The 24,656-nt window shown below is 44.7% G+C and overlaps 1 protein-coding gene across 5 annotated transcripts in view; it reads right to left on the reverse strand.

Moving 5' to 3' along the window:
- LARGE1 (LARGE xylosyl- and glucuronyltransferase 1) overlaps positions 1 to 24,656 on the reverse strand; it is a 621,285-nt gene that overhangs the window by 298,042 nt on the left and 298,587 nt on the right. For all 5 annotated transcript variants that reach the window (XM_015094041.4, XM_060414116.1, XM_060414117.1 and 2 more), the window contains 2 exons: positions 20,252 to 20,334; positions 1,947 to 2,070 (listed from right to left, as the gene is read on the reverse strand). In XM_015094041.4, the coding sequence (XP_014949527.2) occupies positions 1,947 to 2,070; positions 20,252 to 20,334 (207 nt within the window). The remainder of the gene's footprint in view (positions 1 to 1,946; positions 2,071 to 20,251; positions 20,335 to 24,656) is intronic.

The following is a 24,656-nucleotide window of genomic DNA, read 5'->3' on the forward strand; positions in this document are numbered from 1 at the left end:
GTGGGAGACCAGGGTTTGATCCTTGGGTCAGGAAGAGTCCTTGGGTCAGGAAGGGAACGGCTACCTACTCCAGTATTCTTGCCTGGAGAATTCCATGGACAGAGGAGCCTGGCAGGGTTATATTAGTCCACAGGGTTGCAAAGAGTTGGACACAGCTGATTGACTAACACTTTCACTTTTCACTTTCACGGCTCAAACCCAAGTCAGACAGCTCTTTCGTGGCAAGATGGAATATGAAGTTGGGGTTTTTTTTGAACCACTCCGTGTTCTCTTAAAAAGCAGGGGTGGTCCAGGCTTACAGAGCACAGATTTGGAACCACATGAAGACAGAAGAAGCCGCCTTCTGTGCCAGACACAGCTCCTCCCCTCCCGTAGCTCTTCCCCATGGAACTGGTGCTCAGACCCTGGGAGACAGAGTGGCTTGCTTTCACCTTAATTAGTGCAGCAATTTGCTAAATTTTGTTTTTCCCTTTTTAAGAGTGTTAATCAATTTTAGCTCAGAATAGATTGGAATGGCACACAAATTGCCACGACAATCCCCAAATGCTAAATTCTCAACATCTCGATCAACCTCAGAGCCTGAAATACGGGAAAATCAGAAACTCTGGCTGGCATCTCAGTGATCTATTTAAAATGTTACGGCTCTGAAATGAAAAGATAATGGCTTTATGAGGTTTAGAACAAGCAATTTGCTAAAATCAGCCTCACGCCTAGGTGTTTAGTCCTTCCCAAGGTGACTGGAGATGGAGCAGCCACAGTTTCTGCAAAGTTACGTGTTCCACTAATAACAGCAATTTGTAAAATCCACTAGCAGCACAGGGTAACAACCAATGCACCAGAAATACAGAACAGAACAAGACGTGTTCCCAGCCCCGTCCCCCATTAAGAAGGGTCTAAACTGAAGCAGCAGTTGGACAAGTGAACAGAGAAGATCTTCCTCTTCCCTGAGGGAGTCGCAGACAGATCTCAGAGCAGGTGGCCATTGAGCTGAGACCCGAAGGGTGAGTGGAGTGGTGACAAAGCAGCTGGAAGGGCACGTCGGACAGAAGGAAAGGCTCAAACACAGGAAGGAGGGCAGAGAGCCCAGAGGTGGTTTCTTAGAGCCAGGTAATAAGTGAATTTGCAGGAATGGCCAGAGACAAGACTGGAAGAAGGGTCTAGAGCCAGAAGATGAAGGGCGTTTTAATCAGACTGTGAAACTCAGGCTTGACGCAGACCACGTGGTACAACAGCAGGATTTCAAGTAAGGCAGTGATGTGGCCAAATGATCTTCATTTGGTTGAAACCTTCCGGCCCAACATAATCCTTCATATTTATTCCGCCTAATCTTGTGGGGGTTATTCGGCCATGCCACATGGCATGAAGGATCTTAGTTCCTCAACAAGGGATCGAACCTGTGGCCCCTGCAGTGGAAGTACAGAGTCTGAACCAAGGGACGGCTAGGGAAGTCTCTATTCAGCACAGTCTTTTAAAGCGCACTCAGATATATTCTCTCATTTGAGCCATTACTCCACGAGGTTGTTGTTATAATCACATTTCTACTCATGAAAAATCAGACCCAGAAAAGGTATAACTTTGTGTCTTATGACCAGTAAATGATAATACACAAGTTCAAACCCAGTCCCATCACACTCTGAGTTCAGTGCTGACCTAACCAGGTAATCAAATTCTCTAGATATCAGCCACCATGGGCCTCCTTTAGATACAGACCAGGCCAGAGGCCTCCAGCCTCCACAGAAACGCTTGCTGGTCAGAATTGCATAGATCAACATGTATCCTGTGCTAAAGAGGTGGTTACTTTAATGCTTCAGATAATCAAATCAATTTCAAGTGGCAAAAACCCTCAGGTACACCTGGACGTTTCCAGTTGGGAGTTGAGATTTCTGCCTTTGCTTCTGTCTACTAAACCATAAACAAGAAAAGCATGACTCCCTTCCCACCAGTACCTTGAGCTCATCAGCGTTGTAGAAGTCTACACGCACCGCTGGTACCATCCAGGTCTGGAAGAGTGTTGCCAGGATCTGCTCAGCGATGGAGTCAGCGATGAGGTGGAAATGGAGGGGGTTCCGCCTGTGGGCAGTGAGAGGAGGAGTCAGGAGGGAGAACCAAGACTTTTGAATTCTAGCCACAAAAACCCACTCCTACCAACTGGTAATATTTGGGTTCCCCAGTGCTCAGTGGTAAAGAATCCTCCTGCAAAGCAGATGTGGGTTTGATCCACGGGTCGGGAAGGTCCCCTAGAGAAGGGAATGGCTACCCACTCCAATATTCTTGCCTGGGATGTCCTGTGGACAGAAGAGCCAGGCAGGCTACAGTCTACAGGGTCATAAAGAGTTGGGCACGACTGAAGCAACTGAGCACACACACAACCAATCTGTAACAGCAACAGGGAAGGTCAACCAGGCATGTTGCCCAACCAGTGCCTGCTGGGGAGGTCAGGGGTGACAAGGGGAGAGGACATCTAATCCAACTCAAGATTTCAGAGACGTGGCAACTCCAAGGACCGGACAGGGTAAAATCATTGGTGACACTCCATGCAAGCCAACCACCATACCTGCTATTAGGGCATCTGTATTTCCAAAAATCATAGCGTGTGTACAATTTGGTCAACGCCTTATCTTTACCACCTGGATGTAGTGGCCTCAGTGAAGCATGTAGACAGAGGATGAGGTCTTTAGACTGGCTGTATGGAGCTGGAAAGTACTCTCATAGCACAGCACTAAATCCCGCCTTCTGCTTGTTCCCCTCCATGTCCATTCCCACCCCCAGGGAGCCACAGTGGCATCACCTGGGGCCCCCATTACTGAATATCAGCTCACCCTCATATGTAATATTTCTAAGGTCTGTATCATTCCATCTCAGTCGGCCCGCTGTCACACTGAGCCAGCACCCAAAATACAAACGAGCAGCACACAAGGGCAAAGCTTCTGATTCAAATGTAAATAGGTCTGAAGCCCAGATCTAGCATCTATGGAGGGGGCTTTGAACATGTCACTTATACCTCCGCACTGCCTCTTCATTGTGCACAATGAAGAGTCCCCTTGGGGCTACTGGGTCAATAAGATGGGATAAGCAGTACAATACTCGCTGCATCTCAACAACAAACATGCTGCTGCTGCTAAGTCACTTCAGTCATGTCTGACTCTGTGCGACCCTATAGACGGTAGCCCACCAGGCTCCCCGTCCCTGGGATTCTCCATAGAGGCTTGTGGAGAGGGGAGGAGAGGATGAGATGTATGGAAAGAGTAACATGGAAACTTACAAGAACAGTGGAGTGGGTTGCCATTTCCTTCTCCAAAACAACAAACATAGGTGGGATAATAATAGACAGTGGAGCTGCCTTCTTGAGGGACTGCCAGGCACAAAGCCACAGTTCAACTCAGCAGAAATACTACCATAGATACCATAGTGCTAATAATAAGAGAATGCATCGTGGTGAAGGAGCACCTCTGAGAAATCTAAAGATGAGAAGGACTCCATCCCCCTGCCCCAATCTCAAGGAGCTCTTACCATTTAAAGAGATAGTTAAATATAGACAAAATTAAATATAAACAGGAGGTGGGATGTGGTAACAGCTACAACAGAAGACAAGGTTCCATTAGACTAAAGAAAATGAAAGGCGAGTCTGGACTGGGTCAGAAGGATGTGTAAGCACTGGGGGAAGCTTTATCCTTGGCACAGGAAGCAAAGGAAGAGGGGACATGATCCAGGGAGAATAATAAGAGACGGAATGGAGCCCAGCAGGCACTGAAAGTGTGTTGGGACAGGAAGGTTAGCAGGGATTCGGGGGTTGGAACAGAGAAGGGGAGAGATGCAGGCATATAGTAAGCAGTGCAACAAACAGTCTGTACTTCATCAGCTCAGCAGAGGGAGTCACACGACCTGCCCCATAGCTCTCAACCCCTGTACAGTGGCTCCCCAGCACTGTTTGAAGTTCCAGACACATAAACGTCTTTCAACTCTCCCTTCCCCCATGCACTCTTTCCACCCAGGGCTTTGCGTTTGTGGTTTACTGGGTAGGAAATCCTCATGCATTTGCTTATTCTACACTTACTGAACACCTGTTGATCACCAAGTGATGAGCAGGATGCTGGGACATGGTGGTAAGACCCACCATCCTTGCTCTCACATATTCCAGTCCTGTCCTCTCCGTCCTCCTCCTCCCTCACTTTCACAGTTGCCATTCAGCATCTGGTTCTCTCTCACCCAGCCTTCACTTCTGAGGTCGGCCATCGGGTGCTCCTGGAATCCCTCCCTGATGACCCGTGATGAGGTCAGGGGCCCTTCCTAACACACAGTCCTCTCAGCATCTGTGCAATGCTTAGGCTGTCACTGTCTGTTCACTCGTCTGCATCCCTCCTTGACTGTGAGCTTAAAAAGACGAAGGATAATGCCAGTGATGCTGAGTCCCAGGGTGGAGCTCCATGCCGCAGATGCAGTAAGAGTTCGATTAAAAAAAACGAATGTGAAATGAAAACCTGACTTCACGTCTAGAGAAGAGCAACAAAGAACGAAGAAGTCAAATCTTGAGGGATTTCAGAAGAAGAGATCTCGGATATGAGGACACTAGCGAGGAAGAGGAGGACAGCGGGGCTCCCTGGGCTGGTGGTGATGCCTCTAGGACAGAGGACATGGGAAGAAACGCAGCTGGAGGAAGATGGTGGGCTTGGTATTGGATACAGCGAATTGAAGGTGAGGGTAGCAAAGCCAAGTGGAGCTGGGAGGATGAGTCTAGACCTGAAGAACGTTATTATCCAAGGTCAATCTGCCAAACACATAATAGGTGCTCAAGGGTGCTGAGCTGAATCAGTGACTCAAAGAAGCCATCAGAACCACTGAACTTCTCCATGGTACCCACTGCCTGAACACAGCAAACTCTCCGATTAAACCACGTATGCTCAGGAGCAAGTGGTGTGCCTGCCCTACAGCCTTCCTGGAAGCTCTATAGGAAGCTGCCAGTTGCCATTGCTTCCTGAGGTCCTAAGAGATGACCAGAGGCATCAGGGAGTGATGATGTGCTTGCTCACTGGCCAGTGACTTAACCTGGATGTTAGGCCAGGGGTAACTTGTCACTCCTTGGAAGACAGAGGGTCCCTTTAGCCCTCAGTATTGGCACAACCACCTCCCTCTCCCACGGGAGGCACAAAGGAATCTTATGTATGAAGAATGGATAAATGTAAACTGTATAATTGTCAACTTGCATTTTTATCCATGGTGGAGGGATGGCATAATTTTAGATATGGGGATAACTATACCAAACAAACCAAGGTACACATATGTGCTCTAACACATCACATTTTCTACACATCTGTATCTTTGCCTGTGCTGTTCCTTCCCCACAGAATTCTCCACAATGCCTGTGATTTCCTGTTCATCCCTTCAAACTGTTTGTCAGTCATCTCCTCTGTGAGTGCCTCCAATGAAAAGCTAACTGAGCACACAGCGAAGCACCGTGAGATCAAATTCAAACACCTGTATTCAAGGCAGTACGGTACTGACACAAAAACAGAAATACAGACCAATGGAGTAAGATAGAGAGCCCAGAAATAAACCCATGCACCCTGGGATGACCCAGACAGATGGTATGGGGAGGGAGGTGGGAGAGGGGTTCAGGATTGGGAACACGTGTAACCCGTGGCGGATTCATGTTGATGTATGGCAAAACCAATACAGTATTGTAAAGTAAAATAAAAAAAATAAAAAAATAAACCCCATGCACCTACGGGGACCTTATTTTTGACAAAGGAGGCAAGCATATACAATGGGACAAAGACAGCCTCTTCAATAAATGGTGCTGGGAAAACTGGACAGCTACATGTAAAAGAACGAAATTAGAACACTTCCTAACACCATACACAAAGATAAACTCAAAATGAATTAAAGACCTAAATGTAAGATCAGAAATTATAAAACTCTTAGAGGAAAACAGGGGCAGAACAAACAATGACATAAAGCAAAGCAAGACCCTCTATGACCCACCTCCTAGAGTAACAGAAATAAAAACAAAAGTAAACAAGTGGGACCTGATTAAACTTAAAAGCTTTTGCACAGCAAAGGAAACTATAAGCAAGATGAAAAGACAACCCTCACAATGGGAGAAAATAATAACAAATGAAATAACTGACAGAGGATTAATTTCCAAAATACACAAGCAGCTCATACAACTCAGTGCCAGAATAACAAACAACCCAATCAAAAAATGGGAAAAAGACCTAAACAGATAATTCCCCAAAGAAGACTTACTGATGACTAACAAACACATGAAAAGATGCTCAACATCGCTCATTATTAGAGAAAGGCAAATCAAAACACTGCAGTGAGATATCACCTCGCACTGATCAGAATGGCCATCATCAAAAAGTCTGTAAACAATAAATGCTGGAGAGGGTGTGGAGAAAAGGCAATGCTCTTGCACTGTTAGTGGGAATGTAAATTGATTCAGCCACTGTGGTAGACAGTATGGAGAGTCCTTGAAAAACTAGGAATAAAACCACCGTATGACCCAGAAATCCCACTCCTAGGCATATAACCTGAGGAATTCAAAATTGAAAAAGAGTCCATTGCAGCACTGTTTATGATAGCTAGAACATGGAAGCAACCTAGATGCCCATTGACAGACGAATGGATAAAGTTGTGGTACATATACACAATGGAATGCTACTCAGTTATAAACATGAACGCATTTGAGTCAGTTCTAATGAAGTGGATGAACCTAGAACCTATTATACAGAGTGAAGTAAGTCAGAAAGAGAAAGATAAATATTGTATTCTAACGTATATATACAGAATCTAGAAAAATGGTAAAAATCTAGAAAAATTTATAGGGCAGCAGTGGAGGAACAGACATAGAGACATGAAGACTTATGGATAGACATAGAGGTTTATGGATGGGGGGAGAGTGGGGGAGAGGATGAGATGCATGAAAAGAGTAACATGGAAACTTACATTACCATATGTAAAATAGATAGCCAATGGGAATTTGCTGTATGGCTCAGGAAACTCAAACAGGGGCTCTGTATCAACCGAGAGGGGTGGGATGGGGAGAGAGATGGGAGGAGGTTTCAAAAGGGAGGGCATATATGTATACTTATGGCTGATTCATGCAGAGGTTTGACAGAAAACAAATTCTGTAAAGCAATTATCCTTCAATAAAACAAACAAACAAACAAAAAATTCAAATACCTGGCTTCTTCCCTCCACCATGAGGCCTCCAAGGACAGCAGCCACCTTTTCATTTCCACCCCCAGTGCTGGGCAGAGAGGCTGGCAAGTAACGTGTGCTCAAGAAACACCCGTACAACAGGGAAAGAAAGCCAGCGCTCTCTCCTTCCCCATCACTGTTCACATTTCCCATAAGAAGTGAAAGCAGCTGAGGACACGCTTACATCAATGGTTCAGGGCTGGCGTTCTGCTCTAGAACATTTGGGTCGGAACCCTGGCTGCATTAATGACTAAGTGAATGCAAGCATGTGACTTCATCTCTCTAGGCCTCAATTTCACTTCAAATCGGGAACAATAATGTAAGTAAGCAGCAGTATCAATATATTGGCTAATTGTGACATGTGATATATATAAAGTGCTTAGCAAAATGCCTGGCATGTGGGTAGTATTTCAATACATGTTAATAATTGGTATGGTCTGAATGTTCGTTGACCCCCACCCCAAATTCATTATGTTGAACCCTAACCCCTCAGGTGAGAGTACCAGGAGGTGAGGCCTTTGGGAGGTGACTAGGTCCCTGGGCAGAGTCCTCCTGAAAGGGGTTAGTGCCCTTACAAAAGAGGCTCCTTGGCTTGTTTAACACAAGAGAACACAGAAGGAAGTCTGCAGTCTGTGATCAGGAAGTCGGCTCCCGCCAGAGCCAGGTCATGCTGGTGTCATGACCTTGGACTTCCTAGCCTCCAGAACTGAGGGGAAAAAATAAATTCCTGTTGTTTATGAGCCACCTGGTCTGTGCTATTTTGTTACAGCTGCCTGAATGGACCAGAACTGTTATCAACATGAACTTATGAAACTGTTATTTTCTCTACTGCTTTTACATCACTTTTCAAATAAAGTATTTTCAATTAGTTCTTCCACTCATAGACGAAAAAATGCATTGAATGGATAAACACCCAACAAAGAGCTATCAAGCATCAAGTAAGGCAGAATAGGGATTTAGGCGATGAATGAGCTCAGAGTCCTCTCTTCAGGCAGCAATCAATGTAGCCGAGACAGAGAAAGAATACAAATAACCACATAAATGTTAGCACATAAGGGCTCTGTAACACTGGGCTGCACACACAGCTGCAAGTTTGGGAATAGCAGGCCCTCCCTGCTGCCCTGCAGCCATGTGAAGACACTGACCTGAATGGTGAGTAAAGGGATTCCTGGAGCTGGATAGTGAACAGCCTGCACAGCCGTACAGAATGGCCACACAAGGACACACACACATGTTCATGGAGAATAAGAATGAAGGAGATGGCCTCTCACCAGTGGAGAGTCTAGGCAGTTTCCACGGATCATGTGGCAAGCAAACCGGACCTTTGGATGAGAAAAGATGAGGGAGAGAGAAATGTATCCTGCAGTATGTAACAGAAATAGGAAAAGAACAGAGGTGGAGAGGTTCATAGTGTGTCTGTGAAAGAACTACAGTCTTATTAGAGCAGATCATACAATGTTTATTGAATGCACACTGTATGCCAGGAATGGGGAGGAAAGAAAAGAGAGAGAGTATTAACAACAGGATGGGCCAGGGTATGTGAATTCCTAAAAACAGAATTTGATTCTCCAAGTGAAAGACAGCCAGATAAGGTTTATAGGGCTCGGCAGGCAGCAGACCGAAGCTGTAATTCAGAAGGTTAATCTGGTTATCAAGCAGAAGATGGACAGCGTGAGTAAGAAGAACAGGCTCTCAGAGGATGATGGTGCCAGCATTTCTCCAGGGTTTTTCCCCTCTTCTGCATTCTTCCTCAGGAATAAACCAAAGTCTCCTTCAGGAATACACTGAAATCTCACCTTCTCAAAGAGGCCCGCCATGACCACTCCATCCAAAGCCCCTCTCCCTACCCATCACGCCTCACCCCACCGCCACGTTTGGTTTCTTTCCAGCAGTGACTAGCAGGGCTGGAAATCTTCCCACACATCTACAGATCTATGTCCACCCTCCAGTAGAACGTGAGCTGTCTAGGGTAGAGACTGTCTTATTTCACAAAGCACCTACTCTCTTGTCTACTCTCTCCCCAACCCTGGTGCCTAGAAAGTGCCTGGCCGCGAGTTGGCTCAGGGCTTAGCCTTCCCATCGGCTGTGCTCACGCTGGAGTGGTGTCCATAGCTGCCTGCACGGAACCACACTTCTTGCTTCCAGCCTCCGGCTCTCAGTTCAGACACCACAGCTCCAAGGAAGACATTCCATGGTGTCAAGATGCCCTTTCTCAGAGCCTCCCACTGAATTCAGGGCTCAAAACTTACACTTTTGCAACTGTTCCCTGTTAGATGGAGTCCTGGCACTGGGAACCACATTTTGTAAATAATCTTTCTCCCAGCTATCTCAAGAAAGAGGAACCGAAGGAGACATGATTAAATGCAGTATTATATCCTGGATGGGATTCTGGAACAGAAAACAGAACTTAGGCAAAAATTAAAGAAATCTGAAACAAAGGACAGGACTTTAGTTATAATAATATATCAATGAGTAATGAGTTTTATGTGCTCGGTCATGTCCGACTCTTTGTGACCCCATGGTCTATAGCCTTCCAGGCTCCTTTGTCTATGGGCTTTTCCCAGGCAAGAATACTGGAGTGGGTTGCCGTTTCCTTCTCTAGGGCGTCTTCCCCACCCATAGATCGGACCTGGGTCTCCTGCATTGCAGACAGATTCTTTACCGTTTGAGCCACCAGGGAAGGGAAGCTAAGTCTGTAAGTTAGCACAAATACAACTACCCAACCAGTACTGGTGGTCTGGATGCCTACCATTTATTATTATATGAGAAAGACACAAGTGTTGCTGTTGTTTAGTTACTAAGTCATGTTTAACTCTTTTTGGGACCCCATGGACTGTAGCTCACCAGGCTCCCCTGTCCAGGGAATTTTCCAGGCAAGAATACCGGAGTGGGGTGCCATTTCCTTCTCCAGGGGATCTTCCCAACCCAGCGATCGAACCTGTGTCTCCTGCATTGCAGGCAGATTATTTACCTGCTGAGCCACTAGGGACTGGTTCATTAATTATAACAAATATACCATAAGATGTCGTAAGAGGGGAAATGGGCTGTAGGGTTTTGGAAAATCTGTGGTATTCCTTTTGTAATTTCTTTGTATAATCGAAAACTGTTCTACAAAATAAATTTTATTAAAAATAACCTTTTCCTCAGATTTTAAAAAACAATTCCTTATAGATATAATCATCCAGTAATAGCCTATCAAAAAAAAATAGACTAAAAGGACAAATGAATAATTACTAAAGAGATCCAAATTCCCTCATAGTGGACACAGTTACTTGCAACTCTGGCGTAGAGGCCCTTAGAAGAAAATGTGAGAGCGTTATCTTTTAATCTGGGGTTAGGTGATGGTTTCTGATGCAAGACATCTAAAACTCAAAAGAAAAAGAAAAATAAATTCGTCTTCATCAAGATTAAAAACTTTTGTGCTTCAAAGAGCACCATCAAGAAAGTGAAAAAGATGGCTACCAAATGAGAGAAAATATCTGCAAGGCATGGATATACCTGGTAAGGGACTTGTAACCATAGTATAAAAATATTTTACAGCTCAATACAAACACAAGTTAAGCAGATTAGAAAATGAGCAAAAGATCTGAACAGTCATTTCTCAGAGAAGACATACAAAAGGCCAACAAGCACAGGAAAAGATGCTCAACATCACTAGTCAGTAGGGAAATGCAAATCAGAACTGGGATACCACTCTGAAACCCACGAAAATGGCTAAGATAAAAATAACAGCCAATAACAAGTGTCATTAAGGATGTAGAGATACCGGAACCCTCAGCTGCTACTTGTGGGATTATACAATGACTGTAGCTGCTCTGGAACACAGTTTGGCGGCTTTTCAAAACATGAAGCATAAAGTTACCATTGCTGACTTACCCGGAAATCCTACTCCTAGCTACAGGGTTGGCCAAAAAGTTTATTGGGATTTTTCTGTAACATGTTTTGGAAACACCTAGACAGTCTGTGGCCAATCCGATATCAACAAATAATATATGAAAATGTGTTCCCTCAAGAACTATAACACAAACATCCACACTGGCATTATCTGTCACAGTCAAGACGTGGAAACAACCCAAATGGTCACCAAGTGATGAGTAAACAAAATGAAGTAAATTATTAGGTAATGAAAAGGAATGAAGGACCGGCAGATGCTATAACATGGATGAACCCTGAAAAGATTATGCTACACAGGAGAAGCCCGTTCCAGGGAGACAAAGGAGCATGTGGTCCCATTGATCTAAAATGTTCAGAATGGACAGTCCACATAAACAGAACGATTAGTGGTTGCCAGGGGATGCAGGGGGAGGAAAGTGGGGAGTGATTGTTCATGCGGACGGGTGTTTCTTTATGAGATGCTGAAAATGGGCCATTGATAATATTAGATGGTGGGGATAGCTGCACAATTCTGAATGTTCCAAAAACCACTGAACTGTCCACTTTTAAAGAGTGAATGTCACAGTATGTGAATTACATCCCAATGTGTCTCCACTGGCCTGAGATGGAGAGTGACAGTCTAACCTATGAGTCTGGGAGCGGGAATGAGGTCTGGTCTACTCAGCTGTCTTAGAAGCTGTGTTGTATAAGAAATGATCTGCCTAGGTAGGAAAAGCCAGCAATTGTCCAGGTTGGCTCAGACTATAAGTAACCCCAACTCATGAGGACAAAAAAGTGCCCTCAATTCAAATAACATTCCACAATTCAGGATGAACAGCAACACAGGTGATATTTCATTCCCAATGTGTAATCCCCAAGGCTGATTTTGCATTTGGTTCCTAACTCAGGATGGTAAAATCGTTTTAATGCTAGAGGTCTGCAAATCCCCAAACCAGCCAAAGGTGAGGAACCTCCATCCTATTCTCTGTTGTTTGGAGGGAGATTAGCAAGAGTTAGACAGATGTTAAGAACATATTTATGCCAAAATGAGTTTCATCAACTGAAAATAATAAGAACTCATTCAGAAGAATCACAAAAGGAATGATTTTCTTAATATATGATTCAGTGTCTATTAAACAACTAAAATAGCCTTTAATATCAGTCCACCAGTTACATATGCATTCTGGGAGCTATGCTTTAAGCCCATGGGAAAGGCTTCTACCTGAATGGGCCAGCTTCAGTACACATCTTCAAATACAATGGGTCCCACATAGCTTGATTGGGGTTGAGCAACCCAGACATTAGGTCTCTTCTAATTCAGACCAGATCACGCTTTCCTAACAAAGAAGGAAGCAAGTGCATGCTTCGTCTTCAGCAGAGCCTGCAGATTTTGCTCATAATGAGCAATGCTCCTGCTGCCTCTGGTCTCCTTAACTGCTCCCCTGTTCCAGGCTGGGATGCAATAAATATGGTAATACAAAGAGGCAAAGATGATTAAACCTTAGCTTTCTCCCTGCTTTTCCTTTCTTATTTCTGTCAGGAATGTGTCACAGTCCCTATAAGGCAACCCAAGGTCTGTTTTTTATTAAAATATACAAGGACAGCTGAGTTGAATAATCCTTAATTATTAAGTTTACAATGGAATTGCAATTTTAGAAAAAGAAAGAGCCTGTGACAGCAACTCAAATGCTCAGTGAATCTGTTACACTGAGAGATTTAATGGAACTCACTGCAGGAAAACACAGAAGCCCAAATGAGGGTTTTTTGGTGTGAGCTCTTGGTGTGGGGGAGGACAAGTGGCCTTGATAATGTGGGGAGAATCGAGGACACCTCAGTATCATGTCAGAAGAGCTCTCCAGTGGAGAAGAACAGAGCAAATCAAAGACCTCATGGTGTAGTAAAAGCAGCATGGACTCCAAGGTTGGCCAGAGCCAAGGGTAGAACCTCAGGAGCATCACTTATTTACCTGTGACCTTGAACACAGGATTTAGCCTCTGAGCGTCGGTTTCCTCATCCATTTGTGGGTATGCACCTGTACATGGCTGGGATGAAAGTCAAATACAATGACCTATCCTTGGGACCTATAAACTATAGCAACTAATTCTTTTTGGTTTTACATGCATGACTACATAGCACACATCTTTTACCTGTTCAAAGATCTTACATGTCCTTGCTATTTCCTTCCCCCGAACTTCACTGAGGTATAATTGACAAATAAAAATTAGTGTATTTAAAGTGTATTATATACTTTGTGTTTCCAAAGTACATTAAATACTATGAAACATTTAAGGTGATATTTTTATATATGTCTACATTGTGAAATCATCATTGCAGTCAAGCTAATTAACATATCTATTGTCTCGTGCAGATTTTCTTTTCATTTCCCCGTGCATTTTCTTAAGTCTTACTAGAACACTGATGTTCAGTCCAGGGACTTCCCCAGTGGCCTAGCAATTGATTCCACATTCCAATGGATGGTGTGCAAGTTTGATCCCTGGCTGGGGAACTAAGATCCTAAGTGCTTCATGGGGCAGCCAAAAAAGAAACCCCACTATTTATACGTAATACTTCAAAAATACATAACCTGGGTGGGGGATAAAGATGGAAATGGATCACAGGAATAGTAACAATGTCTACATGGTCACCCAAAATGATGAGTGAAAATAAGAAAATCACACTCAAAACAGTAACTTTTCAAGAGTTCGGACCCTGAAGCTAGACTGTCTGGGTCCAAACCCAGCCCCGCCCTTCCTCTCTGTGACCCTGAGTCATAACTTCACATGTGGATCCTCAGTTTCATCATCTGTAAAATGGGGATACCAGTAGACCCCCTCATGGAATTAGAAGAACATTCAGTGAGTTGGTATCTGAAAAACACTCAGAACATAGCCTAACACAGAGTGAGAACTACCCTTCTATTTGTTAAATAAATAAAATACAGAAGCATTTCACATTGACTACCTCTTTGGATATTCACAACAGGGCTCTATGAGAGACTGGGGAACAAAACAAAGCTCCAAGGAGAAGAGTGACCTCCCTGGGTCAGCAGCTCACAGATAGAAAGACCAGAATCAGAACCTACTTCTAGTTCTTTGTTTTATTCAATCCTAGGTTCCTCCCTGCAGAATCTGGAAACGGCTTCTACAACAAGTGTAAGCCTGAATAAGCAATAAGACAATTAGAGGCAAATACTGATCATGAAGATGTTGTTTTATCCTTTCTGCTCTTGAGGGGTACAGATTTAAAAACACACAAAAAAGTTGCTTGATATGAAAAGCAAGGCAAACCACCCAGTCTCCTCCTGCCAACAGGGTGATGGAGCGAGCGAGTAAGTAGATCTTCCTAGCAAACAAATATTAACTTTTTACAAGCTGGGCCACCTTTCCAACCAGGAGGTAAGCACTTAGTGACTAAGTAAGAATTTTTTTCTCTGCTCACTTAAAGCTCAGTTTCCTTACAGAATAGCTATGTCTCCCAGTTTATCTGCAATTAGGATTGGAGGTACAGGTATTCCTCCAATTTCTCTTTAAATAGTATCCCATCCAAGTGACAAAGACACGATACTGTCTTATTTTCAACGAGGTAAACCTCTGCTCACATGTACCTTGCCTTTATTTTTTCTCATCCACTTTTTTCCTTCATTACAAAGGTTGCAAAAGGAGATGACCAAAAATGTAAAGAGAAAACAAAACCAAGGTCATTTGCACTTTTTCCATTCTGAACATACAAAAATTCCATTTTTCATGTATCTTTTGCTACTCTTTCACTTGCTGTATGTCAACCATGTAGATGTGTATGTGTATGCATGACACACGTGTGTGCATGTATGTACATAGTGGAACCATGATAAGTGTGACTTCTTGAACTGTCTTGTCACTTACTTCATATCATAAACTATCACTTAGCCATGTTATAACATACTTTTTATAACCAATTAAGAATATGGTTTACTATAAGAGGGATATTCCATTATTTAGACTTACTGTTTAAGTATTAATAGAATTTTTAGGATTATAAGCAATATTTCACAAAAAATTTTCCCCTGATGTTGGGATTATCCATTTAAGGCAGAATGCCTTAATGTAGTCATATAGGGTAAACATCTTGGGCAATAATACTATGAACTTCTAAAAGGTTATAGCAATTCTTAATGCCAGCATCAGTATATAAGAGTGATCACAGGAACTTCCCTACTGGTCTGTCCAGTGGTTAAGAATCTGCCTTCCAATGCAGGGGATATAGGTTAAATCCCTGGTCGGGGAACGAGATCCCACATGCTGCAGGGCAACTAAGACTGCAGGCTGCAACCACTAAGCCTGTGTGCCACAACTAAGGATCCCATATGCCACAACAAAGACCTGATGCATCCAAATAAATATTAAAAAGAATAATTAAAAAAAAAGAACTGTGCAGATAGCACTCCTTTCCTATCTTTTAAAATGTAGTGTGTCCACTATCATTAGGCATGCTGCAGAAAAATTGATTTGATGTAACAAAGCAAACCTTAAATGAAATTTTGCTAAAAATCTTGTCCGGAAAATGAATCTAATTACTGTAATTAACAGTGAAAGCCAAAAGAAGCATCCGGCACCACTATTATTATATTATTAACATTAGGAAGGTACTCCATTTGTCAAAGAATTTTATAATCATGTATTAGTTAATCCTCATAACATGCATTGGAAGCAATGAAGCTATTTATAGCTGGGCTTCCTGAATGGAATGTCTTTCAAAAGTCCTTTTGTCTTGATATCTCAAATCATTATGACCAGCATATCAATTCACAGAATCATTCTTATCTGTAGAATCCCAAGGGACTTAATTGGCTGCTCAGTTCAAGGAGATCAAGCAGGCCCTGATGTGGGGTGCAGAATTTTCATATCACATGCTGAGAATTTGCTTTCTTCTCAGATCTCCATGCCTCCATGAAAGTACGGCCTGCCATAGGCAGCTGATAATGAAACCACTGCTATTTCCAAATTGAACATCTTTGTGCTGCAGCTCCTGTAGGAGGAAGAGTTTATACTCAATAGGATTCTCACAATTTCAACAACTACTGGAATTACTTAGGTTTGTACATATACATTATTGTAGCTGCAAGAGTACTTACACCCAATACTACCATAAGAACTTTTTATGATCTTAAAATGTGCCACAATTGAGAAAGAGCATAACTACCTGTAATCACATGATGTATGTCTGCTGTGCTCAGTAGTGTCCAACTCTTTGCGACCCTGTGGACTGAAGCCCACCAGGCTCCTCTATCCATGGAATTTTCCAGCCAAGAATACTGGAGCAGGTAGCCATTCCCTCCTCCAGGGGATCTTCCTGACTGAGGGACTGAACCCACATCCCTTGTGGCTCCTGTATTGGCAGGTGAATTCTTTACCACTGTACCACCTGGGAAGCCCAAACATGCAAATACTCTTCTTTAAAGAGTGTTTTTTTCTTTTTTTCCTCCCAACCAGGAAGGGACCTGAGTTCTTTAGTGCAGACAAGGAATAAATATTTAGTTGGCCAAAAGGTTTAAAAACCCAAATGAACTTTTTGGCCACCCCAATACATAAAGGCTGAGAACCACTCATCTAATTCAATGCTCAGCCTACATGATGGCTGGTTTCAAGCGGCAGATCAAGGCTGCAGAACCACGACTCCCCAAAACTGCACAGAAACCAGGATTGTGGGAAAAGGCTCCTCTTCATTCCACATTCCCATTTCCTCCTCGGATGTACAGCTGAAAGCACAGTGGCAACTGGACAGAGCTACCAGGAGGACCCAAGTCCCCTAGTGGTAACTGACCCTGTGACGTATTCATCAGTAGCTCCCACCTCCCTTCCCTGCTCCAGGAGGGCAGCCAACCCGATGTTTTGTTAACCTGCCAGCTGACTGCAGGAACAGGGCAGCCCATCAAGAACCAGCCAGGTGAGATCAGTACAAATAGCTGAGCTAGGAAATAAATGCTGTCTTTTACCAAGTAAGTTTTGGGGTGAACTGATTCCTAACTAACTGATATAAGCTAACTGATAAAAAAAAAACCTCCAGTCTAAAGAGTGAAATGGCCTGCTGAAAATCACTGAGCTGTATAGTGGCCTGAATGTGAAGTGAAATAAAATTAAGTCTGGGTTAATAAGTAACTGGTTGAATAAATATGTCTTTAGGTTATTTATTAATGCAGGCTCCTCAGTTCAGTTCAGTTGCTCAGTTGTGTCTGACTCTTTGCAACCCCATGAACCGCAGCACACCAGGCCTCCCTGTCCATCACCAACTGCCGGAGTCTATCCAAACCTATGTCCATTAAGTCGGTGATGCTATCCAACCATCTCATCCTCTGTCGTGCCCTTCTCCTCCTGCCCTCACTCTCTCCCAGCATCAGGGTCTTTTCCAATGAGTCAGCTCTTCTCATCAGGTGGCCAAAGTACTGGAGTTTCAGCTTCAACATCAGTCCTTCCAATGAACACCCAGGACTGATCTCCTTTCGGACAGACTGGTTGGATCTCCTTGCAGTCCAAGGGACTCTCAATAGTCTCCTAGGTTTAGTTATTAAACAAGGAAACATTTATGGAGCATATAAATAGTACTTTGCTGAGATACTGGGAAAATAGGAAAATCAAGGCATGGTGTCTTATCTCCACAAGGCCCAGATTCTGCTAGAAGATACAACATGTATAGATAAAGAAAATATAATGTGATAAAGATAATAATGAATACATAGGACTTTATGGGCTGGTAGAAGGGGAGCCCTGACCCAGGCTGAGAGGTACAGGTGGGCTTCTGGTTACTAGGCACATACCCTGAGAAAACCATAGTTCAAAAAAATACACATGCCCCTTTGTTCACTGTAGCACTCTTTACAGTAGCCAGGACATGGAAACAACCTAAGTGTCCACGGACAGGCAAATGGATAAAGACGATGTGATACATATATGCAATGGGGTGTTACTCAGCCAGAAAAAGGAATGGAACTGTGTCATTTGTAGAGATGGGAATGGACCTAGGGTCTGTCATATAGAGTGAAATAAGTCAGAAAGAGAAAAACAAATATCGTCTATTAATGCATGTATGTGGAATCTAGAAGAATCGTACAGATGAACCTAGTTCCAGGGCAGGAACAGAGATGCAGATGTGGACACGGGGTATGGTCGGGGACGGGGAGCATGGAATGAATTGGGAGGGACATATAACACTACCATGTGTAAATGAGACAGCTAGTGGGAAGCTACTATAAAGCAAGGAAGCTCAGCTTGGTGCTCTGTGATGACCTGGGGGTGGGATGGGGGGTTGGGAGGGAGGTCCAGGAAGGAGGGGATATATGTATACATGCAGTTGATCCACTTCATTGTATAGCAGAAACCAATATAACATTGTGAAGCATTTATACTCCAAAAAAAAAAAAAAAGTCAGGAAAAAAAAATGATGCCAAGCAAGGCTTAAAGAACAAAGGGAGTTTGCCAGCTTGGAGTGGAGGAGGATGGGAGAAAGGCACGGTAGAGCAGTAAGAGGAAACAAGAGGCAGGGTGCACCTCAGTCAGGGTGTGGAGCTGCCAGCAGGCGAGTGCTGCTCGAGACAGTGAGGAGCAGCGTGGGAACACTGCTGAGAATGACATCAGATCCTGGATGCTCCCTGTGCCACGGCAAAAAGCTTCAATTCTCTATCCTGGACAAGGAGAAGCTACTGAACAGCTGTAGGAAATCACATCAGCATCTCTGAAACATCATTCTGGCAACACAGAGGATGGGTCAGGGAGACAGAAAGGACAGGTGAGAGTCCATGGGGACATGAACTATGCCAGTCACAGTGGGGATGAACAGGAAGAGGTGGAACTGAAAATCATTTAGGAGGGAGAAGCTGGAGGCGTCAGTAATAGACAGGCTGGCTGGGGGACTGCAAGAGAAGGCAGACACAAGATGAACCCCAGTTTCCTGCAGGGTGGGTAGGTCTTAGATGTCCACCATCTTTCCCAACTCTGTTTATGCTTTTGACAGTTAGATGTGGGTGTAAAACCTTGATCTCTGTTCAGTTAAACTCTGGGAGCTTTTCATGCCTGTTCCTACTGCTAAGATCCTTCTGGATCCTGCTATGGCTATCTGATACATTTCCACACTGGTGGCTGTAGCTGTGGATAAGCTTCACCCAAATTCTTGGTAAGAAGGTAAAGGCAGAACCACGGACCTTAGCTGGAGTTGTAGACTCAAATCTGGATATACTCTGAATAGAATTAGATATACATCAAAACAGTGAAGGGACAGAAGAAAAGTCCCATGAAAAAGGAAAAGTAAATGGCAGGTGTTTAACTTGGAGAAGAGGTGACTCAGGAGAGGATGGTCACTTCCAGGTGGAAGAGGAATCCATCTTTTGTAGGACTGTCTCCATGGTGGTATACTAGTGCCAGAGAACATCATCACACAATCCACAGATTGGAAAAGTTCAGCTTGGCATGAAGCAGGACTGTCTAAGGGTCAGAGACACCTGGAGCTGGGGTGGGCCAGATTGGCACAGAGTAAGCATCTGTATAAATTTGCTAGAGCTGCCCCAACAAAATGCCACATGCTGGGTGCCTTAAATAATAGGAATTTATTTTCTCTAGTTCTGAAGGCTAGAAATTCAAAGTTGAAGTGTCAGCAGGGTTGGTTTCTTCTAAGGTTTCTCTCCTTGGCTTGCAAATGACTGTGCCTCCATCCTGTCTCCTCTTCTTATAAGGATCCCAGTCCCACTGGATGAGGGTCTACCCATATGACCTCATTTTAATTGAATTACCTCTTCAAAGACCCTAACTTCAAATTCAGTTTGAGTTACTGGGGTTTAGGATTCCCAAGGATACATTTTAAGGGATCACAATTCAGTCCACAACACAACCTGTCAACAGGGATGTGTAAACAGAGGTCTGATGACTGTCAACCGGAGGAAACCAATGAAGAAATTGAAGTAACAAATTCAGAGCGTCCTTGAAGGTCCCTTGAGGTCTCAGAGCTACGATTCTCAACATTGCGAGAGGGCAAACTCAACCCTGCTGTTAAACATTATTAACACAATAATCTCCCCGGGGCTTCAGACAATAATTACATTTTCATGGCAGCTTAAATGATGGATGAGAAATGTTGCTTTGCTTTAACCCTTTTTGGAGGAAAGGCGCGGGCCGGCAGCTACACACGAACCTGCAGAGGACAACCGCGAGCTTACCTGTGAAACAGGACAGACTTCACCAAGGTGACTACGTCCCGGCTGGCATTGTATCCGGCACAGACAATAGCAACGTGGATTGTCTGGGAAGAGAGCAGAGGAGCAATTAGATGGAGAAGGATCTTCCTGGTGCTTCTGACAGCATGAGAAAGTGCCCTATTTCTTGTTGGGATGGTCGGGACACAAGGAACATTGGCGGCAGCTGTGAAGAATAACTCCAGACAGTTTTATTAAGGCCTTTTTAATCGGTTTATGGAGCTATCATCATTTAGAAACCATTAAGGCTCTTTTCAATTACATTTTGGGGACGAGAGAAATGGCAATTGGCTTGAATAGGCAAACAGTGCATCCTGTGCCCCCAAGCCTGGAGACAATGACAATCGGTAACAAGAGAGGAGAAAGAAACACGCCTGAATATATGAACTGACAACCGGGGATCTCAGTTGGAGACGTGGTGGCTCAGAGTTCAGGAAATGTTCTCACAGGACATCGCAGGTCAGGGGCAACCTGATAACAGGACAAAGGGAACCAAGAAACACCGAAGGGCCCAGCTGGGATACCATTCAGGGAACTGAAGGCTGGCAGAATCAACAGGACATGGATGGATCATCTCACCGAAGCACTTGGGAGCATGGGCCCCGGCACGCCCGTTAACCGTGGGTGACCCCGGAAAGCTTCAGCATCAGGTGACTCACTGTAACATGACGGTCAGGACGCACCTCACGCGGGATGTCGCGGAAGGGAACTATGTCAAGTACAGAGATGCAGCACACCGCGGTCTGATCACAGGAGAAAGCCCCTCGAGAGCTGAGCTCCCGAAACAGGGGTGATTTGCCATCTTGGTGTGCCGTGAATGAATTACAGGTGATGAAGATGGCACACCTCTTCAAGTGAGAGTTCCAGGCTACCAGGCAGGGCTGCCCCGCAGGCTTGGCTGCCCTCTGCTGCCTGCAAGTTCTATGTTCCTCTGGGCACCCAATACTGAAATTCAAAGAAGGGGTCTGGATAGGCACCGCTTCGTTTTCAGAACCATACGTGGCCCTTCCTCCTAGCGCATGGCTCCCAGGCTCCCCATTCTCCTCACCAGCCACTTCCAGCCGCAGGGAAGTTCTGACGTCCTGCTCACTTCCATCCAGGCTTCCCCAGACCTATGCCAGCCCATGTCTCCAGACATCACCAAGGAAAGGTTAACCATATCCAGGATAAACCAACCGAGAGTCTAGGATGCAGTTGCAAGACCTTTTCAGTTCCAATGACCTTCACTCCACCCTGGCCACTCACTCTCAGTGCCAGGTACTGAACCTCACTTCCTCCAAATCATCACTTTAGAGAAATTATCAGTTCACCCACAGCTCTAGGATTCTCAGAGCCTCTCACCCCTGCAGCTGCCCCTCCCCCTTATGAAGACCCCTCACTTCGCCCTGTGTGCCAGGCCCTACCTGCTTACCTGACCCATCTACCCTGCCCTTGGCTCCCTGAAATGTTCAGCCCCCATATGTTCATCCCCCACTGGCAATACGCAAGCCAGTGCCCCACAGTCAGGGCAGCAGGATCCCTGCTCCACACTTACACGGGGGACCAAGAAGGAAGACGAGGGAAGACAGGAGAGAAGAATCACTACGCTAAGAGCTAGTATTTACTGAGCAAATTAGTACATACTGGGTACAGTATTTAGCACTTTACACAGATTGCCAGGTTTAAGCTGTACGAAACAAGTACAGGGTTATTGTTTCAGTATTAGAGATCAGGAAACAGGCTGAGAGAGATGGCATTTTAATTCTGCATAAGAGATTCTTCACCCTGCTGGTGGTGCGTCAGAAACACCCAAAAGATCTCAAAAATGTACCCTGTGCCAGCCCTGTCTCATACCAATTAACTCACACTCTCAGATGTCCAAGACCTTAACTACCCTACTAGAAGGCAGTGGTTCTCGGTAGGGGGTAATCCACTCCCCTTTGCCTCCCCTACGACACGTGGCGATGTCTGAAGTCATTTTGGGTTGTCACTCCTGGGGATGCAAGGAGTGGCAGTCTATGGATGGAGGCAGAGATGCTGCTCTGCATTCTACAATGCACAGGGTGGTCCCCAAAGAATCACCCTATGTGCAAAAGGTCAAGAGCACTGTCTCTAGGAAACCCTGTTTTAAGGAAGGAGAGGGGCAGTGAGGGGAGGCTCAGATCCCACAGGACACCAAAGCCACCTTTTCAATCTCATTTCTGCACATCTCAAGTTCCCCACCTGTAAAATGACGACAGCCCCACTTATCTCTGGAAAATATCTCCCAAAGACTTAGAATCAAAATCTGTAAGGCAGATGCAACTGTCACTGTTTGAATAGTGGAGGAGATGAATAGGAAAATGCCTGCCCATGGGAGGTATAACCAGGGTGGGAACAAGAATGGGTAAATGCACGCTGAATCAGGCTCTTTGGAATCACAAATATTTAAATACCCAGCCTCCGAGATATCAAACTTTGTCTTGGCTTCAGGGTTCAGGGACTTTTTAAAATGGGCCCATTAAATGTAAGCACAAGTGCACACATCCTCAAACATTTTACATAAATTTCCCAATCTCTTTAGTTTCATCCAGTACACCTGCCACCATGAATAAATTCATCATCTGCAGCCGCCACCGCAGAGCCCTGCTACCCAGGAAGGCAGAAAATTGGAGTGTCACGAACACGTACCTGAAAGAGCTCGGGATGGTCCCAAATTTTATGGGTGCAGAAGAGAATGGCAGAAGTGAGGCGAGGCTCGAGGCAGGAGCGGGGACAGTCTGGGGACAGGGATGAAGGTTCCTTGACAGACCAGGGATGCATACATGGCCTCACTAAGAGAATTTTCCATTCTGAAGCTATGAAGTCCAGGTTTCAAGTTTCTCAGTGTGGTGGCTTAAAGATGGTCCCAGATACCTGGATGTTCCTCCCCTCAAAGGAAAGGGTCTGGCATCAGATTCTGTGACCACTTGTCCATTCCTCCCCTATACTTGGTAGACATGATACTTGCCTTTATTGGTCAAAATGTCTGAATATAGTGTGATCATGGACTCACTGCCCTTTTCCAACGGGATTTGTGCACTGAGAACCTTTTTTAGACTGAATTAATTGGGTTCTTGTCACCCTGCTTATTTAAATTATCTGCAGAGTACACCATGCAAAATGCTGGGCTAGATGAAGCACAACCTGGAATCAAGATTGCCAGGAGAAATATCAACAACCTCAGATATGCAGGTGACACCACCCTTATGGCAGAAAGCTAAGAGGAACTCTTGATGAGGGTGAAAAAGCTGGCTTAAAACTCAACATTCAAAAAACTAAGATCACGGAATCTGGTCCCATCACTTCATGGTGAACAGAAGTGGAAAAAGTAGAAGCAGTGACAAATTTTATTTTCTTGAGCTCCAAAATCACTGCAGATGGTAAGTGCAGCCATGAAATAAAAAGATACTTCTTTCTTGGAAGGAAAGCTATGATGAACCTAGAAAGTGTATCAAAAAGCAGAGCCATCCCTTTGCCGACAAAGGTCCATCTAGTCAAAACTATGGTTTTTCCAGTAGTCACGTAATGATGTGAGAGTTGGATCCTAAAGAAGCTGAGTGCTGAAAAATTGATGTTTTTGACCTGTGGAGTTGCAGAAGACTCTTGAGTGTCCCTTGGACTACAAGGAGATCTAACCAGTCGATTCTACAGGAAATCAGTCCTGAATATGCATTGGAAGGACTGATGCAGATGCTACAATACTTTGGCCACCTGATGGGAAGAGCTGACTCACTGGAAAAGATCCTGATGCTGGGAAAGACCGAAGGCAAAAGGAGAAGGGGACAACAGAGGATGAGATGGTTGGATGGCATCGAACTCAATGGACATGAGTTTGGGCAAAGTCCGGGAGAGAGTGAAGGACAGGGAAGCCTGGCTTGCTGTGGCCCATGGGGTGGAAAAGAGTCAGACATGACTCAGGGACAGAACAACAACAATAACAACAAACTGAGTTCCTCCTGCCTCTGGTTTCTGCTTGAGTTTGGTCAATGGGAGACCTCAGCAGGAGTCCAAAGCCCCTTGCCCTCTTTTACCTCTAGTTCTGGTTCCACAAGTCCTCCTCCTGCCCCCGCAGGCCCAGGGGTTGTGGTGACTCCCTCCTGGGAACTTTACAACCCTCACTGGTACCTCGGAACCCTGCCCATGCCTCTGGCCCTGTGTTAAATCCTCTCCCCACCTTTTGTGAGTGTGCCCCGTCTCTTGCCAGGACCTGACTAATTCAGGTAACTACTCCTCAGCACCCCATCTATCCTGGGGGCTAGATGGGGACTTCTGATGACTTTGGGGCATCCATAGATGTATCACTGATCCCTAAGGCAAAGCAAGGCAGAAGGACATCCAAATAACAAACCTGAGAATGGATAAATTGTAG

Source organism: Ovis aries, chromosome 3 (genome assembly GCF_016772045.2).
Source record: "Ovis aries strain OAR_USU_Benz2616 breed Rambouillet chromosome 3, ARS-UI_Ramb_v3.0, whole genome shotgun sequence".
Taxonomy (NCBI): domain Eukaryota; kingdom Metazoa; phylum Chordata; class Mammalia; order Artiodactyla; family Bovidae; genus Ovis; species Ovis aries.